This window comes from Salminus brasiliensis, chromosome 24, assembly GCF_030463535.1.
Source record: "Salminus brasiliensis chromosome 24, fSalBra1.hap2, whole genome shotgun sequence".
Classification (NCBI taxonomy): Eukaryota; Metazoa; Chordata; class Actinopteri; order Characiformes; family Bryconidae; genus Salminus; species Salminus brasiliensis.
The window spans coordinates 26,376,490-26,396,289 of NC_132901.1; the positions used below are offsets into that span (position 1 = coordinate 26,376,490).

A 19,800-nucleotide genomic window follows, 5' to 3' on the forward strand; every position below is an offset into this window, starting at 1 on the left:
TTGCATATGTCAATGAGGGCAAAAAGTAAATACTGGAATACCCACATATCAGAGTTCTGTTATACAGTCCAGTGATAAAAAAAGGGTAGTACTTTACCTGGATGGTCCATTGTAGATGCGTCATAGATGCTCATCTTACATTCAACTAAGATTCAATTAAACATGTATCAAATACAACTGAGCTCTAAGTAGAATGTAAATAACTGTCTATTTAATTTAACCCTACACCTGACCCTAACCCTAAATCTAACCCTAAAACATTTACAGTTAGGGTTTAAGGTTGATTCAAGGGTAAGGTCAGGGTTAGGGTTAGATTTAGGGTTAAGGTCAGGTGTAGGGTTAAGTTAAATAGACAGTCACTTAGAGAGAGGAAGACAGGTTTAAGCATTCATAGGATTTACTTTATCACAATACAAATATTCGAGACATATTCAATATTTAGATGATATTTAAGAAGATTTCACTCGCTAAAGTACCATTTTGTTGTATCAGTAGATAGAGATTAGCTTTAAACACTAGATTATTCCTTTAATTTCAAACCCTAATGGTAAAATGGCCAGTAAAAGTGTAATAATAAGCAAAAGTCAACCAGTGTTCAACCAATATTTTCCATTTTAAATCAAACCCCAACCCTAACCTTACCCTTGTTTCAGCCTTAAACCATAACTGTAAATCTAACATAGACCTTAAATTCAATCCCAACCTTGTCCTTAACATCCCTTGTTACAGAATTAGAACAGATTGTTTCCCCCCTCTGGTATCCTATAAAGCTTTCCCTGCTGGACCAACCCCATACTGATACCACACCCATATCCATGCTAATACTCATCCATACCCACCTATAATGATACCCATTCACACCAATTTCCACTCATAACCATACCCTACCATCCCAATACCATCCATACACACATCCGCCCATAGCCATACCAACTCTATACCCATTCAGAAACCCGTCCATACAAATACATGCCAATACACACCAACACCGATACCCATCCATACTCATGCCCACTCTTAACCATACTAATAACCACCATACCCACCAATACCATGCCCACCCAAAACTACACCCATACCCATACCATCGCATACCTCTACCCACCAATATCAATACCTACTCATCCCGAAACCCCATACTGAGACCATCCATACCAATATCCACTCTTCCCCTCCCGTACGAATACTGACCCATTCACATCGAACTGAAGAGCAGTTTCCTCATTGCTAAGTTTACCCTAAGTTCTTCATGAATGAGTGTGCGTTATTTTATCTGGGTGTGTGAGGATTAGCGAGATGGCAGCTGAATAGCAAACTGTGACAGACAACGGTTCAGTTTTTACACAGACACATTATCAAAAACGTGACTCAGGCTGGAGCAGAATGTCCTCTTTTCTTTTTTCCGCTTTTTTAACAAGAGAGATAGAGATAGGCAATGAGAGAGAGGTCCGGGAATTGCATGCTGTAAGTGAAGTTAACCAGAAGTAGTTTATGACAGAAATAGCCCCTTATGTAAAGCGAGTCTAAAGGTCAGGAGGAATAATTGAAAGTCATATCACTTCACCTGTTGTGTGGCCACGTGCAAACAAGCCATTACAAAACACTGTATTTACCAGCACTGGTTTATTACAATATACACAATAATCCTTTACACGGTCAATATTGACAGTAAAGATAAAAGTCATTTGATTTGAATTGCTTTTGTGTGATTTCTGTGCTGCTGAATCATGAGAACAATGTAGAAGACCCATTTCAGTACTTTTTAGTATGTCAGTACTTCAGGTACTTACAAACAGGCACTTTTATACAAGCAGCATCGACCCTAGCGCAGTTTTGCAATTGGAATATGACAGTTCTGAGGCGTTCTTGCACCATTTAAGACTAAAGCGTGGGAGTAATTGCAATGTAATTGTTATTCAGCTTTACGGACACGTATATGTTAAAAATATGTACTCATGTCTGTTTTAATACGGCCATTCTGAAAACGTTGCCCAAAATGTAAGCTCTACTGGCCCCATAATGACACGTACTTTAGACCCCGGAGGTGGCCACTTGCAATGTAATTTGTAGACTGTGGCTGATCTCCTGTAGTGTTTATGACAGATCATATAAATTGCGTTCTACATGAAATTCATGTTAAGAATCATCTGGGTTGCGAAGAAATATTATTTAGCTATTTTTAACCCAATGTTTCAAAAATACTGAACACAAACATTTCTAATATAAAATATCCAAAAATGAAAATTATTACAATTATTAAAAGTATTAAAATAATTCAAAACACAACAAATTAGCATATATAGATTGAATTTGATTGAATTATTTTGGACGAATCATTTGAGCATGGATTGGGGACCCCAGCTAACATGTCCAGCTGGGAACCAGAACGTTTTTTGTCCTCTGACTCCACGTTGGGCCCACCAGCGTCAGTGATTGGGTTAAACATGGGCCCCATTACGGTTGTACACTGCATACGGGGCCTAGATGGGACCTATGTGAGATCGAAGTAAGCTACAACAGCGGGGCCCAGTAAAAACATATGTACAAACCCACTCAGAGCCCATATCCACCTGGAACCCACATAGCCCATCCATGTGAGCCCCACAGGAGCATGTTGGCTGGGACACTGTGCTCCTCAAAACACTCCTTCTAACTTCAGTGTGAGTAAACATGATTAAACTGCTGTAGACTGGGAAATGGTTTCATTCATTTAAAATGGGCTGTTTGGGAAATATGGACTGGGAGGTTAATCATGTTTATTAAACTTTTATTAAAAAATATATGTTCCATGATATGGGCACTTTAAAACAAAGAGAAGCACTTGTGTGGTGTTTTCTACAGAACACATTTATTTGTAGGTAAACAAAGAATGAGAACTAATTATTATAATAAATACAAAACGAGTAAACAATTTGTAGTCAGAGCAGAATAGTAAGTGCAACCATAAAGATGAATAATAATAATAATAATAATTTTGTACACAAATACGAACAAAAAGATTTGTAATAATAATCATAATAATACAGAGCTAGTAAACAATTTGTACCAGTGTCTGAACAGAATATTAAATGCAGAAAGATAAATAATGATGCCTTTGTGAACCGATACAAACAAAGAGATTTGGAATAACACAAATAATAATAATAATAATAATAATAATAATAATAATAATAATAAATACAGAACAGCAATTGTAAACAATTCTGAAAAGAACATTTAGTTAAACCTAATCATCTTTTCCATCTTAATGATTAATACTAGATTTATTAGGTTGTGTCGTTTTTGTACATAGTAGAGACGTTCCCCATCCCCTCTCTTCACAAGCACCATGGACATCCACTCTGTAGCTCTCAGCCGATCCAGCCAAACCTTTTCTAAAGAAGCTCCTAAAAAGAACATGAAGATAGAAACTGTTCAATGTGTCGGTCAGGCCATTAGACAGTCCTGAGGATTAACTTGCAGTTCATCTTAGATGCTTTTATAGGAACTGTAGAAACTCTATAATTCAATAATTATATACATATATATATATAATTATTAAATTATAGAGTTTCTACAGTTTCTATAAAAGCATCTAAGATGAACAGCAAGTTTTGTATATATATATATTCTATATAACTTTTATTTAGTAACGTATTTATCTTAAGTTATTTTTTATTTAATCTGTTTTTAGGCCTGTGTTTTTAAGTAGTACTTTATATAAAATATATATGATGCGTTATTGAAGTTATTAAATTGAATTGTTTATTAAACATTTTATCTTTTTTATTTCAAATTTCTAATCAATTCTAACTAAACTTGTTTATTACTTGCTTCTTAATGTCTTAACTTTTAATGGAAATCAAAAAAGATTTTGTTCCATTTTGGAGCATTTCTATTGGTCCATTCATCATGAAATCCTGCTACGATATAAAGAACGACGACCAGCTTCACATTTTGGAGAAAAGTGAAAAATTCAAAATACAAAAATACGAAATTTTTTATCTTGTGGCCGTGGGAATGAAGAAAGACTGTAAAATCTACATTACGTGTTCATCTGAGCTCTTCTGATGCTTCTGACTCATGGCTCTTCTGTTCACGGCGGCCTCTGTTCCATTATAAGCAATGAAGTGGATCAAAGTTTGGATTCTGAAGGGGGGAAAGAAGACGTCAGTGGCTCCAAATACTTCTACATATACAACACGTCACATACAGGAGAACGTTCGATATGATGGAAAACATAGCATTCATGTTTTAGGCACCTGTGCCACAGCATGGCAAAAAACTGGATGACCAGAAGACTCGCAAAGCCAATGAGGAACATCAGGCCAATGGGATCAATGGAGATTTTCGCGTTTGGGTCTTCGGTCCCGTTGGGGTAGAGTTTTGGTATGATGATGGTCACTGAGCTGCCGATTGCTTGCAGAAAGAAAGTCGCAACCAGCCACAAAGCATTACAGATGAAAAACACGAATGTTGCCTGCAAATGAGAGAAAATAATTTATCAACCTAATTATTTAAAAATGAGCATCTGTAGGTAGTGTGCACTGTTGAAGTCCATATGAGGAATTCGAGGTATAAGCTGTTTTTTCTCTAAGGGTGTTTAAGCATACGGAAATCAGATTTTTAGAATTTTCAGAATTTCCTCATATCAAACATATGCAGTATATGTGACATATATGGCAGCTTATTAAAAAAATAAAAAAAACATTATCTCCAGAAACGGCAACAGGAAAACCCTTTTCATAACTTTCAGTGGAAGTCAATGTAGAAGATTTTATTCTAATTGATTTTGGAGCTTTTCTGTTAGTTCATTCATCATGAAATTCTGATATAATATACATAATAACTGCAAAAATGGAGAAACAAGATTTTACAGGACAGCAACAACAGATACATACAGTATATGTAGTACAATTTATATTAACTTATTAACTAAATGACCTGAAAATTCAGAGCATCCAGTGCTGTTCGGGGGGCTATATATATATAGCTACTGTATATTTACCTGCACAGCCTAAACAACATACACTATATGGACAAAAGTATTGGGACAACTGCTCATTCACTGTTTTTATCTGAAATCAAGGGTATTAAAAGAGTTGATCCTGCTTTTGTTGTAATAACTGTCTTTGGAGGAGCATTGCTGTGAGGATTTTATGTATTGGATGGAGCACCACCATCCATCATTACAGAGAACACAGTTCTTCCTCTGCTCCACAGCTCAATGCTGGGGGGCTTTATACCCCTCTTGTCCAGGCCTGGCCTGGCATTAGGCAGTATGGAGCCAACAGGCTCATGCTTATCTGCTCCAGAGAGTCTTATTCTATTGGCAGTACTTCTCCACAGGGACTAGACAAGCTGTGTGTTCTAATGCATTTATTAGAAGGGGTGTCCACAAATATTTGGACATGGAGTGTACATTTCAGTTTATAATAAACTCAGACAAACCTTGTTACGCAGGTCTTTCAGCTCCTTTTTTATTGTCTCTTCCTTTGCTTTGTCACTCTCCAGAGGTTTCAGGTAGCGCTCAATCAGGTCCTGCCAAAACTGTTCTTCATCCTGAAATGGCAAAAAAGTCACTGTTTAAAACCAGTGAATATTCATCCCAGTTCCCACTGAGTATCTAGGAGTCCCCCTTATCTGATGCTACCAGTGAAGCTATAGGCTATAAAGCTTCCACGAAGCTTCAAAATGCATCTAATGCAACACCACTGGAGCTCGACAACTGCTAATTCACATATCATGGTATACCCTAAGCTGTACTTAATGCCTAATGTTCCTCAGATAACTAGTAGCACATTTAAAGGGACCCACCTCCTGAAGTTGAGCCTCCTTAAGGCAGAGTTCAGCAGAGCTGTCCTTCAACTGTTTAATAAAACCTACTGAAAAGATGAGAACAGTCCCAGATGAGTAGCAGAACCCACTGATGGGTCTAAACCATCACTCCACACTCCGATATCTTAGTCAGAATTAGTCAGCATGTTTGCGTTATAGTTGCTGTAGTTAGGAAATAAATAGACTTTAATATATTTAATTTAGCTCACATTTTAATTCGGTACTGGGTTTTTGAGGGTCGATGCAGTATTGGACAACATGATATCACAAAACTTTGATATGTCAGTGTTTTCTTACAACCTAAATTTGAAGCATGTTATTTTTAAGAGTGAACAGCTGGGCTGGCTGTGCATATCTTAAGATTAGTCCAGAAATATACTATTAGAAGGGGAACTCGAGAAACATGGGCTGAAGTTCAGGCCAGCATCAGCTGATGACATTTACATTTACATTTACTGCATTTAGCTAACACTCTTATCCAAAGTGACTTACAAGGTGACTCATATTACAGAGGTGGGTACAATGTAGTGTTAGGAGTCTTGCCCAAGGACTCTTATTGGTGTAGTGCAGCAGCACATTCACCCAGACTGAATTTAATTGGGAATTTAACCCAAGTCTCCCACATGGTGTGGTAGCTCACTGGCATGTAGTGGTGTTATCTGTTGCGCCACACCAACCGCATGATGAACCTTTAAGCCAGGTGTCATGCCTGCCCCTGTTCTGTGTCACCATGTGCTCCCAAGCCCCAGTTCAATGTCAGTTCAAGCCCCTCCTGTTCATTAGTGTTGCCACCTTTGCTGCCTCTCTAGCCACGCCCCCTTGTTAGTCCCAGGGGTTTCTTGTGTCCCTTGTTAGTCTCTGTATAAGTACCCCTTTGTTTCAGCCTTTATCTGGTATTGTTTGTGTATGTGCTCACGTCAGTTTGTGGTGACGTCAGTTTCTTTCTGTTTCCCTTGTTAGTTTCAGTGTTTGGTTGGTTTCTGAGTGTGCATCCCTTTATGTTCTGTTTGTTTGGTTTCGTTTTGTCTTTAAATAAAGCCTGCGTTTACGTCCGCCTCGGCGCTCCTCACTGTAAAATGAGAAGGAGAAGCTGGAGTGGTGTTGGGGTGCAGATTCTCATTACGAGAAGGAGAGGAGAGGAGGACATTTACATTTACATTTAAGGCATTTAGCAGACGCTCTTCTCCAGAGCGACAAGTCAGTAAGGAGACCACTCTGCTATTCGCCCAAGTCCTCTCAGAAGAGGAGGGTCTTCAGTCTGGGTTTGAGGACAGCGAGTGTTGGACTCTGCTGTTCGGACACCCAGGGGAAGTTCGTTCCACCACTTCGGTGCAGGACAGTAAAAAGTCTGGACGCTCGTCTTCCGTGGATCTTAAAGGATGGCGGGTCGAGCCGAGCCGTACTTGAAGCTGGAAGAGCTCTTGGTGCAGATCAGCTTTTGACCATCGCCATCAAGTACGGAGGGGCTGGCTGGTCCAGTCTTGGCTTTGTAGGCCAGAGTCAAGGAGGAGTTGAGGAGTTGGGCCTGGTCCTTCTCCCAAACTTGCCTCAACCACCTGCAATACCATTGTCCCCACATAGCAACACCATAGCAGCCACCAAGTGGCCATCTGGGATACCATGGCAACCTCTTCCCAACCATCAAGCAACACCATAGCAACCAGCTGAGATTCCACAGCAACTACTTAAGCTTAATTATGGAGAGGAGGCAAGCCTCAAGTTTTTTTTCGAACTGCTGCCGATGCAACGTTGTCAGGGAAGCGACAGTGACGGCAAGCACTGCAGCAAAGCAGTGTGGGGAGAGAGCGCCATCTACCCACCCTCGAGAGAGCTAGGCCAATTGTGCTTTCTCAGGGCCTCTGCTATCGATGTCTGGCAGCTTGGCCGGGATTTGAACCAGTGACCCTCTGAGCGCAGTGACAGCGCCTTAGTCTGGGCCCTTGGCGATCAAGTTTTGTTGAAACTGATACGAATACTGAAGCAAAATATACAGATAAAGCACCTGAGCTAGAGAGCAAAGCCCCGCTGCCCTCATGTGTGCTGCCATGTCGGTGAATGAAGTTCATTTATGGAGCGTCTGCACTGGTTTTGCATTTGAATTAATCTAATTAAACAGCTTATAAAAAAGAATAAGGTACTCACAGTCCTCCCTGACAGGCGTTGTTCTGAAAAGCAAGGTTTTATGCATTAGAATCCTTTCCTTAAATCGTAGCACAGCAGCAGACACAGAATAAGTCTGAAAGTTTGTAGACACCCATTTTGAATTCTGTTAACAGAATGGGGTGCTCTAGAGGCATGACCCTAAGGTCACTGTGCCCAGTGCTAAGCATGGGCTAACGGGGTATAAAGACCCCCAACATTGATATGTGTTCTCTGGAATGATGGATTTGAAGCTTCATGCCAATGTCTTTGGCATGTCATCCAACTCTGATCATCCAAGAGCATCACTGATGCTCTTGTGAGGCTGAATGCAATCAAATGTTCCTTACAGCAATGTGGAAAGCCAATATCTAGTGTAATGCCTTTTCTGAAGAGTACTCCCTATTAATACCTTTGAAGAAACACCTTTAATACCTTTTAGAAGAAACACTGGAGAAGCAGGTGTCCACAAACTTTCAGACATTCACACATTTAAAAATAAGGGGGACTAAGGGTTCTTTGAGCGGTGCCACAGAAGGACCGTTTTTGGTTCTATTATGGCATTGCTCAGTGAAACCCTTTGCAGAACCTTTATATTTATTTACCTGTTCTCCGGTTGGGAGGGCTCTTCAGTGACTGCAGCTGCAGGGGCGTCTCCAGGTGCGACTTGGGGGACGTTGCTGGGAGGCGCAGCGTTTATCACCTTCACATCCTTATTGAGCTGAATCTCCAGGTTGTAGCCGCAAACCTTTAACAGCTTCTGGCACTTCACCTTCTTCTGCAGGGTCTCGGTTGGCGCCGCTGCACCCTGAGGACTCCCGGTCTCCCGCGTGCCCCATGACACGTTGTTCATGTTGACCATGGAGTAGATGGCCAGCAGCAGATAGCCGCTGGGAATGCAGATGACGTAGAGGGCACCGTAGATGATGAGATGGCACTCGTGAGGGTGAAGAAGAGAGGTGAAGATGTACATGGTCGTGATGCCGATGAAGAACAAGCCACTGGGTGTCAAGAAGGTGTTTTGCTTCACCATGTCTCCTGAACATACACACACACACACACACACACTTCATTAAAGAGACATATCATGGAAAGTAGTTTTTTAATGTATGGAATTATATATAAATGCTGGTAATGCTAACCACCTAATATTGGACATGATCTGTGTATATATATATATATATATACACAGATCATGTCCAAATATATGTGGACACCCCTTGTAATGAATGCATAGCTTGTGCCCTTCACATACACAGCTTGTCTAGTCCCTCTAGAGAAGTACTGCCAATAGAATAGGACTCTATTAAGGACTCTAATAAACCTATTGGCACCATGCTGCCTAATGCCTGGCCAGGCGTGGGCTAGAGGGGTGTGAAGCCCCCAACATTAAGCTGTGGAGAAGTGGAACTGTGACTGTAATGAATCGTCTAACATCCTGATCTCACTAGCGCTGCTCTTGTTGCTAAATGCTATCAAATCCTCACAACAGCACTCCTGCAGAATCTAGTAGAAAGTCTTCTTCCCTGGACAGTAGAGACAGCTACTATGACAAAAGCAGGATAAGCTCTTGATTTCAGAAGAAAGAGCGAATGAGCAGGTGTCCCAATACTTTTGTCATATTCATGTCAAATGTCTTGTTGCTCAGTCTATTTTTCACTACATTTTGACACAATGTAGTGTACATTCAATTCTCACCACCGATGTGTGACTAGGTGAGTAACACTGCAAGACACACACACACACACACACACACAGTGTGCAAAACAGAGCATGGCTAAGAATCGGACCTACCTATAATACCCAGCAGAGTCGCAGTCATCAGGAAAGCATAGATCACACTCATTACAGCAGCAATGGTGATCTGTATGTCTGATTTCTTGTGTCCGAGATAGAAGCAGATGGCCATGTAGATGACAGGGGGGATGATGGCCATCACAAGGCCAATGTTGGCATCTACCCTCAATACGAATGTAAAACATCCTGTGAAAACAGACAGAGTCATCTAAGCAGCAGGTATCTAGCCATTGTCCATCATCCATCAGTTCCTTTACTCTGCAGTTTTTACATACAATCCTCTGGTATCTGGTCTTGGATGGATTTATGGACCTACCAGACAATGAGGAGGTTAAATGAAGACCTTCACACTGAACCAAACAGAGGAGCTCAGATCTCACCCCTCACCTGCAATCATGAGGCACACAGTAGCCGGGCCCAAGATGGAGGCGGCCATGGTGATGGTCTGGTACAAGATGTAGGGTTTGGAGATGGACTTGTTCTTCTGGGAGGTCAGGCTGCCGCTGCCGAGGAGGTCCAGAGTGTTGGCCATGGTAGAGGGACCCCAGCGGCGTCTTTGGTTGTAGAACTCCTTGAACTCCTGCGGAGCGTTGGTGTAGGAGTCCGATGCCGCGTTGTACTCCACTCTCCAGCCCTGCTGCAGGAGCAACGTGCACAGCCAGCGGTCCTCACCTGAAACCAGGGCGTGGACAGACAGAAGGACAGACGTCAGAGACTACATACGTGGGAATATGAACAATCAGGATCCCTCCGGAACAGTGGTTCCAGCACCTCCCAACAGTGATTTGCTGAGTGGGAGGGTGTCTGGGGGTTCCAGAGGACCAGTTTGAGAACCACTGCTTGAAGTGTTGTACATTAATGATTATATTATCATTATAATAATAGATTACCTTCTTATAACATTATATAATATAATAATTGGTCATTATTAATACATATTAAATATTTAAAAATGGAAAGTTAAATAATTAAAATAAACAAATTATTATTAATAATTATACTATACATAAATAATTAAATATTTGTAATAATATATGTATGTGTATTTATAAAATACAATTATGTATATTATTTTCAAAAATTCTATGAGATTAAAAATAACTATTACAAATAATTATTAAAATAAATATTTTCATTATTACATTAATTAATGAAACAAATAATTGTATTAATACAAAATATTAGACATGAATAATAATAGTAATATAATAGTACTTTCCTGTAACATTATATATTATATATAATTATTGTTAATTATTAATACACAAAATAATTTAAAACAAATCATGAAATAATAATAGTAATTAATACTAATAAATGTGTACATATATAGATATACACAGACAATGATATGTGTATTACTTTAAAAAGACTAAGTAAATTTATTTTATACATTTGTATGATTTGTTTTAATTATTTGTTTATTATATATATATATATATATATTTACTATACTTCATACATATACATGCATGTCTGTAGTGACATACCAAATATATGATATATACTACACTGAATAAGCTAAAATAAAATTAATTCTTAACAAAAGAATTAAAATAAATAATTAAATAAATGTATTTGTACTAACGACAATATTAGACAGTAACATTATTGAACATTTTAGAACATAAAGCAGGACAAAGGCCTCCATGTTTACCCTGGTCATACTGAACGTAGTGAGAGGCCTCAGTGGGTTTGGTCGTGTATCTCTTCATGACGTTGTCATCCATGAGCGCCGCGGCCCGGAACAGGCTGAAGCAGCCCGGACTGCACAGCACACACCCAAACACGTGCTCCGCCGTCTTCTGGAGCCAGTGGCCCACAGCGTACTCGAACTTCTGATACCACACCATCGGCCCTGAAACCCAAGCAGAAGAAGATGGTTGAGAGAGTTATTCTTCTCCTGAGTGCAGCTGGAGCTCCAGACACAGTGTGGATCTGTCCACTTCAACCTAGAGCTCACCTGATTGGATCAGATAAGATTATGGATTATGGATTAATTATGAATTTTGGATTATGGATTATGGACCGTCCCATAATCAAGGGTATTAATTAGAGAGCTCGTCCCAATTTGCTGCTGGAACAGCGGCTAGTCTTCTTGAGAGGCTGTACAGTAGCTGTGGGCACATGGCAGTGGTGGCTCAGTGGTTAGAGCTCTGGGCTATTGATGACAGGGTTGTGGGTTCGATACATGGGCTTGGCAAGCTGCAGCTGTTGGGCCCTTGAGCAAGGCCCTTTGCCCTCTGTGCTCCCAGGGTGCTGTGGATGTGTGTGTGTGTGTGTGTGTGTGCTTACTGCCCCCTGTTCACTAGTGTGTGTGCGTGTTCACTATCACAGATGGGACAAATGCGGAGGATGCATTTCACTCTACATAGTACAGTGACAGATATGTGCACCCTTACCTTTAGGAGGATTTGGTTGTATTCAGCCACAAGAAGACCTTGTTTAATTAATTAAACAAATTTAGTTGTGGTAATACAAAATATTAGACATTAATAATAAAATTTATATTTAATTGCCTTCCTGTAACATTATAATATATAATTATTGATCATTATTAATACATAAGAATTGTTTTAAAATTACACAAATAATTTGTAAAAATAAATTAAAAATAAGAACAAATCATAACATAATAATAGTAATTAATAATAATAAATGTGTGTATGCGTATAGGTGGGTCAAATGCGGAAGACACATTTCGCTGTATATAGTATTTACAAATACATGCTCCTTTTAACCTTTACCTTTAGGAGGATTTGGTTGTACTCAGCCACAAGAGCATGGATATATTACCAAGGGTATTGCAGGGGGCTGGAGGGGGGTTATACCCCTCTAGCTATGCTCGCCATTGGGTATGGTGATCTTAGGCTTATGTGCTTATGGCTACTCCAGAACGTCCCGTTCAAGGTGTGTGTGTGTGTGTGTGTGTGTGTGCAGGGTTTGTGCTGTCAATATGGCTGTTTATGCTAAACCCTGTTAGGCCATACCAGTTCCAGTAGGGTGAATCCTTCCACAGGCGGCCCCCACCTCCGGGTACATCCTGAGCCGATCCACCAGCAGCATGACAGCAGAAGGCTGGAAATCAGTGTCGCCATCTAGTGCCAGAATGTAGGTGTTCTCTTTGGCTTTCTGGAGAAGACATGATGACAGTCTGCCTTGGGTCCCAGAGTTCAGAGATATCAGGCAGTGCTTCTGAGATGACTGCACTTACCTTCAGGCGGTCCTCAATAGTAGTTGACGCCTCTTCTCCTTCCTCTTGCATCTGAAAGAACGGCCTGCTCAGTTTCCAGCCCAGCAGGAAGTACAGGTACATAATCTGCAGGGGGAGACACACAATCCTCATCCACCAGAAGCTCAAAATTCCCTAATATTAGAATGAATACACTTAAACATTAAAGGTGAAGTTCAGTGATTGTTCAAAACTTCTGCATAATTAAACCTTGAGGAACTAATCAAAGGAATTTGGAGAGATTTGGAGAGATATGCTCCATTTCTACTGATACAGAATTCTACACAGCGGTGGTGAATGGAACCAGACGTCCTTAGCCGGGTTTAATGCCTTTAAAAGCGACTTCAAAGAAAGTTATTACATCAAAGGGCTATCAGTGTGATGCCTAATATCTGAGATACTGTTTTACCATAGTTTAAAGATTGAAAATATGTATTAATAATCAACAAAGAAAAGTTACATTATTAGATTTACCACTATTTTAACTAATCTTCATTATTACATTAAAAAAGTATAAAAATCACTAAATTAAAAAGAAATTGTGAAAATAAATCATCTGAATTCCCCCTTCAACACAATAAATAATATTCTGAAGTAAGTCAGTGTCTTAGCTTAGCCATTTTCTAGCCACTTCCAGAACAGGACCAGATTTAGCCTTAGTCTTGCTAGAGTAATGTTTAGAGGTTGCATGAGCATAACGTGCATGAGCTCACCTGAGACCATCTCTTTTTGTGGCGAATTAGATGCTTATCCTTAAAGTGAACATTCAGCAAGTTGCCCAGAGGAAGGGTGTACTGCAGACGACAGCCATACGGTGTCTGGATGATTTTCTGTGCAGGGAGTGGCTTTCTCTCCTCAAAACTGCCTTTAGCTTCTTCGCTGAATAAACTGTATATTAAGGGGGGAATTAAAAAATATTAAATGATTAAAATATTAAAAATCAATCAATGTTTTCCCAAGATGTGGAATATAAATAATGAAATGTAAGCATAGTGAGTCTCTGTCTTCTGACTGTGCTCAGGCCATTAGATGGGGCAGATGAGTTGATAAGATGACTTCTGTAATTTGGGGCCGGTTTTAGATGTTGGATGTGGGCCATAACGTCATTCATTTGCTATGGTATAAGCAGGTCTATGGTAAATCAAATGACCAAGGTGACAGCCGGTCACCACTGCCACTGGTTGAGTAGTAGTAGGGATAGTAGGGATCATCAGATGCAATAGCAACTCTTTTTCTTCTGGTAGGTTTTAGATGAGCCCTAACTGTGGCCAGATGAATGAATAAGCATACTACAGCCACACCTCACCTAATTGGATCAGATAAGCTAGGGTTGCCCCTCGTTGCTGCTGGAACAGCGTCTAGTCTTCTAGGGAGGCTGTATACTAGCTGTTGGAACATGGCAGTGGTGGCTCAGCGGTTAGAGCTCCGGGCTATTGATGACAGGGTTGTGGGTTTTATAGCTGGGCTCGGCAAGCTGCCACTGTTGGGCCTTTGGGTAACTCTTTCTGCTCTTTATTGAGCTTCAGCTCGGATGCTATCACTGTGTTGGAGTGTGCTCAGAGATGTTGTGTGCTTCAGTGCCAGGGACCATCTCAAAATTACCCTAAGAAATGTTTTTCTTCTTATTATTATTATTATTATTATTATTATTACAATCAGGGGTGCTGCAACGCTTAATTCTGCTAACATACTAATTTAATTTCATCTAATATTTAATATTTAATCTAATTAATACATCTTTTAGGGCCCCTGTCAGTCACAGACCCATATTTATTAGAAATTATATTAATAATTATTAGTAGTATTACTAGTGAAAGTATATCTGTAAGTTCAAAACATCAGTGATGCTTCTGAAAGCACCAGTATTTTTTCCTCTGGTAATTTTTAGATGAGCCCTAACTTTGTAACAGCAATCATGGCTTCATGTATGAGTGTCAAATATGAGGTTGATATGATATGAGAAACCATGCTCTCTTTTTGGCTCTGAGCACTTACATATAGACCTCTTTGATGACGTCTGCCAGGGTCTCGGCGTACTCATTAACACATCGCTTGTTGTCTTTTTGCTGAAAGGCATCGTCGAAGTAAATATGCGACTCAAAGGCAACGTCGTTGAATTTGTTCTTCTTTGGCCGGAACCTGTCCAACCTGAAAAACAGAGGACAGAGGTTGAGACACAAGGCCGAACGGACGGCCTATGTGGTTTGAACACAATGGAAAAGTCCTTACCTGAACATTGAGATGATCATCTTCATCATTTCGTCTTTGGTCTCATGCCACATGGTGGCGCAGAGGTAGATGGTCATCTTCTCCTTCTCTCTAAATGTAGAAGGACACATCCATAAACGTATTTTTCATTCTAAAGCACATTTAAGATAAATGCTCTCCTCAAAAGTGCTACAAAGGGTTATTTAGGGTGGTCTTTACTAAGAGGAGCCAGGTATGAGAGATGATCTAGTCAAAAGGGAGGAGACAGGGTGGTGGAGGATTGGGAAGACATATCGAAGATACGTGAATAAGGTAAAGATGGGCATTTTACCCATCTGTGGTAGTGAACTAGGGCCAGTGAGCACACCCACACCCACGGGCAGCCAACTCCAGCGCCCAGGGAACAGAAAGGGTAAAAGGCCTTGCTCAAGTGGCAGCTTGCCAACCCCAGGTATCAAACCAACAACCCTGTCATCAATAGCCTAGAGCTCTAACCGCTGAGCCACCACACTGAGGATGTTGGGTTGGGAGGACAGGCTTCAGGAACGTTCCTGGTCATGGGGCCAAAATGGGTTCCTCTATGGCATTGCTCAAAGAACCCTGTGTAGGAACCCTGTGAGATGAACCTGTTTGCACTCAGACGTGATATAAACGTAATAGCCACAAGAGGGCGCTATTAGCACTCATTATTTTTGGGTTTACTGAAAGGGAGGAAACCCACACCAGCAAAATTTCACCAATTGATCGCCCCAGCTAACATGCATAGAAGGTTAAGTTTATCTATGTCTTAACACCTGTCAGTCATCTAATAAGCTAGCAACCTCTCTTTAGCCCCTCCCCCAATTCAAATACTTTACCTGTTATGCCTTAGTTGGTGCAACACCTCGAACCTGGTGTTGAGCAACATGGACTGGTCGATACACGCCGCCTCATATAGGTTGCGCACAAACAGGTCCCTCGTCCTCTCGATGCGATGCATGCTGAGGAACCAGATGTAGAGTGTGCAGAGCACCAGTCCAATCCACCAGCTGATCAAGGACAAGCCCAGCAGAACGTAACCCTTCACTCTGCCCTCCAAGGAGGCAACGTGATTGCAAACCTCGCGGGTCAGGTCGGTCACCAGATCCTTCATGATGTCTAGTCCTGGCCCATCTACGGTAGAGAAGTTGCTGCAGTAGTTTGCGAATGTACCATTGTGAGGAACATTGGGGTTGGTTTCCAGAAAGGGGATCCAGATGGCCAGGACGAAAGCGGCCAGGGCAGCTGGAGACACCAAGACCATGGGAAGGACAAAGCTGCGGCGGACGGCATGCATTTTGCAGGCTGCCACAACCATCCAGCGGCACAGGGCCGAAGAGAGGACCTGAATGGCGAAGAGGCTAAGGACAATGGTTTTTGTGGGTGAATTGACTGTAAGAACAGATGACCATTCCTGTTTGGAGAGCTTCACGTAGGCTCCCAGGACGGTGGAGATCACAGTGATGCGCACCACACTGGACAGGATGCTGACGAGGTTCCTTGACCTCTTGATGTCCCGGATGGTGTTCTGGAAGAAGGTGATTTTGAAAAGCATGGCGTAGTTCTCCCACCAGTTCAGAGAGATCAGGAATGTGCCTCCAATCGCCAAACCCACATGCAGAGCACCGATGTCGCTCAGGTAGTTTAAGGCAAAGAATACATAGCCTGCGATCAGGAGGACAACAGAGGTCAGGGAGGTCACTATAAATCGCTTTCTTCCGTGATAGATGGCATTCGCAACCACCTGCAGCACAGCTGATAACGTGCCGATCCCGTTCAGGAGCATCACGTTAGTCAGGATGTCGATCTGTGGCATGGCGATCAAGGTAAGCACTGATGAGCCAAGAGCCACCAAGGATTCCACCATAACAACCTGCATGGAGAAGAAGGCATATAGTCACATTAATATATAATATAGATGAATCACAGATATTACAGATCTCAACAACAGCCCATTACTCCACCCCACCTCCACAACGCCCCATTACTCCACCCCACCTCCACAATGCCCCATTACTCCACCCCATCTCCTTAACGCCGCATAAATCTATAACATATCCTCAACACCCCATTACTCCACCCCATCTCCTCAACTCCCATTACTTCACCCCATCTTCTCAACACCACATTATTCCACCCCATCTTCCTAACACCCCATTACTCCACCCAATCTCCTCAACTCCCATTAATCTGTCACATCTCCCCAACCCCCCAATACTTCACCCCAGCTCAACTCCCATTACTCCACCCCATTTCCTCAACACCCCATTACTCCACCCCATCTCCTCAAAGCCTCATTACTCCACCCCATCTCCTCAAAGTCCCATTATTCCAACCGATCTCCTCAAAGCCCCATTACTCCACCCCATCTCAACTTCCATTACTCAACCCCATCTTCTCAATGCCCTACTACTTCAGCCCTCATCTCCTTAACATCCCATTTCCTCAAAGCCCCATTATTCCACCCAATCTCATAAACACCCTATTTTCACAACACCCCATAAATCTATCACATCTCCTCAACTCCCCAATACTCACTTCCACCTCAACTCCCATTACTCCACCCCATCTCCTCAACACCTCATTACTCCACCCCATCTTCTAAACACCCCATTATTCCACCCCATCTTCTCAAGACCCAATTACTTTACCCTATCTTCTCAACACCCCATAATTCCACCCCATCTTCTCAACACCCCATTATTCCACTTCACCCTAGCTCAACTCCCATTACTCCACCCAATCTCCTCAACTCCTATAAATCTGTCACATCTCCTCAACCCCCAATACTCCACCCTAGCTCAACTCCCATTACTCCACCCCATCCCCTCAACACCCCATCTCCTCTAAGCCCCATTACTCCACCCCATCTCAACTTCCATTACTCGACCCCATCTCCTCAATGCCCTACTACTTCAGCCCTCATCTCCTTAACACCCAGTACTCCACCCCATCTCCTCAATGCCCTACTACTTCAGCCCTCATCTCCTTAACACCCCAGTACTTCACCCCATCTCCTCATCACCCCATTACTCCACTTCATCTCTTTACTGACCTATTATACCACCTTCTCAACGTCCCATTACTCCACTCTCATTTATGTGTTCAGTGTTAATGTGTTCACCTACTTAACTGCCTAGAAGTGATGAGTGTAAGGTTATTCAGATCTTCTAAATGACATTAACGGTAACAAGATTAGCACTAAGCTGAAAATAAAACTTACTCAAATGCTCTATCCTGCCCCTGTTCTTACCTAAAAACATGAAAACACCAACTATGTAGAAGATCAAATGAAAAGTGGGGACCTACCCATATGAGGGTTTGTGTGGACGGAGTTTTTGAGTCCTTAAAAGTAATTTTCCACAGGCTCTTGAACAGGGTTAAAACACTGGGAGCTATTAGAAGGCACCCGATGAAGAGGAGGGCGTAGGGTTTGGTGTCTATGGTCCTTGAGGCCTTGTTGCTGATGCTTATTAGTAATAATAAGGACGTCTAGATCAAAGAAAGAGAAGTCACAGATATGTACAGCCTTACCTAGTCATACGTACACACTTAACAGTATGGAGAAATACTAGAGACAGGGGGTCAGGAGGGAGTCAGGAGGTCATTGTGGTCAAAGTAGCTCCTTATATGAAGGCTTACTCACCTTGCTGAAGAAGGCTAGCCCAAACACCAAGACCCCTACACAGGTACAGGTGATGATCTGGATGAAGCTCAAGAGCTTCCGAGCTTTCTGCTCATCCTGAATGACAGGCTCCTCCTTAGCAACATCCCAGGATTGCCTGGACCTGCAGGCACGGTGTCACGTCCATGTTAAAGTTTAGGTATTAGCGAATTGCTAATGTGAGACAGATCCAGAGCTGAATAAGCAAGAAACAGAAACCTACCTGTGCTCCGTTTGGTCCATGCTTGCTCTCTGCCAAAGTGGCAAAACCACACAGATGAGCCAAAATATATAGGGGGTGGTTCCACATAAGTTATGGATGTTTGTGAACTTTGTATTCAGGCATGTCTTTGACTGGGCGTGAGGATGCATTCTTCTGTCAAGAGTCGTCTCATTAAAATTCACGTACCACTTGGAAACTGACACACCTGGAATTGTTGATCAGCTTATCTCTGGGCAGGGCTATTTTTTCACACGGAAGTGCAGTCCTAAATCAGATATGAGTGAAGAAGCTTCAGGAGAAACTCAGGCCTGCATTATTATGAATCCACCGAACCGTCAGCCTTTTAAAAAGCACTGACCTCCGAAGTCATGTGGTGTTCCTTCATCCCCAGCATGCCCATATTAGGAGCTCTGTGAAGTGTCCTGTGGTGAACGAGAAGCTCCACAGGGTCCATGTCTTGTGTACATTTCCAACCTCTGTACGTTCAGACAGCAATATGTCCAGATGTTAGTGGACACCACTTCTGCTGCCAAAATGAGTAGCACTTAGCTACTTACACAGATGTGCAAATGCACACACACAGCTTATCTAGTCCATGTAGAGAGATACTGCCAATAGAATAGGCAGACTCTCTGCAGCAGATAAATAAACATGAGCCTATTGGCACCATGCTGCCTAATAATGCCAGGCGAGGGCTGGAGG

General features: G+C 41.9%; 1 protein-coding gene across 1 annotated transcript; it reads right to left on the reverse strand.

Moving 5' to 3' along the window:
- Window positions 1-4,019: 4,019 nt before the first annotated feature.
- LOC140546684 (chitin synthase chs-2-like) lies at window positions 4,020-19,552 on the reverse strand. The gene is given in 19 exon segments (XM_072670067.1): window positions 4,020-4,128; window positions 4,242-4,459; window positions 5,431-5,541; window positions 5,797-5,861; window positions 7,960-7,982; window positions 8,562-8,994; window positions 9,751-9,939; window positions 10,141-10,425; window positions 11,411-11,611; window positions 12,744-12,885; window positions 12,968-13,072; window positions 13,699-13,873; window positions 14,981-15,133; window positions 15,215-15,302; window positions 16,046-17,084; window positions 18,521-18,703; window positions 18,858-18,999; window positions 19,099-19,127; window positions 19,457-19,552. Coding segments are annotated over 19 exon segments (3,786 nt in total).
- Window positions 19,553-19,800: the final 248 nt, after the last annotated feature.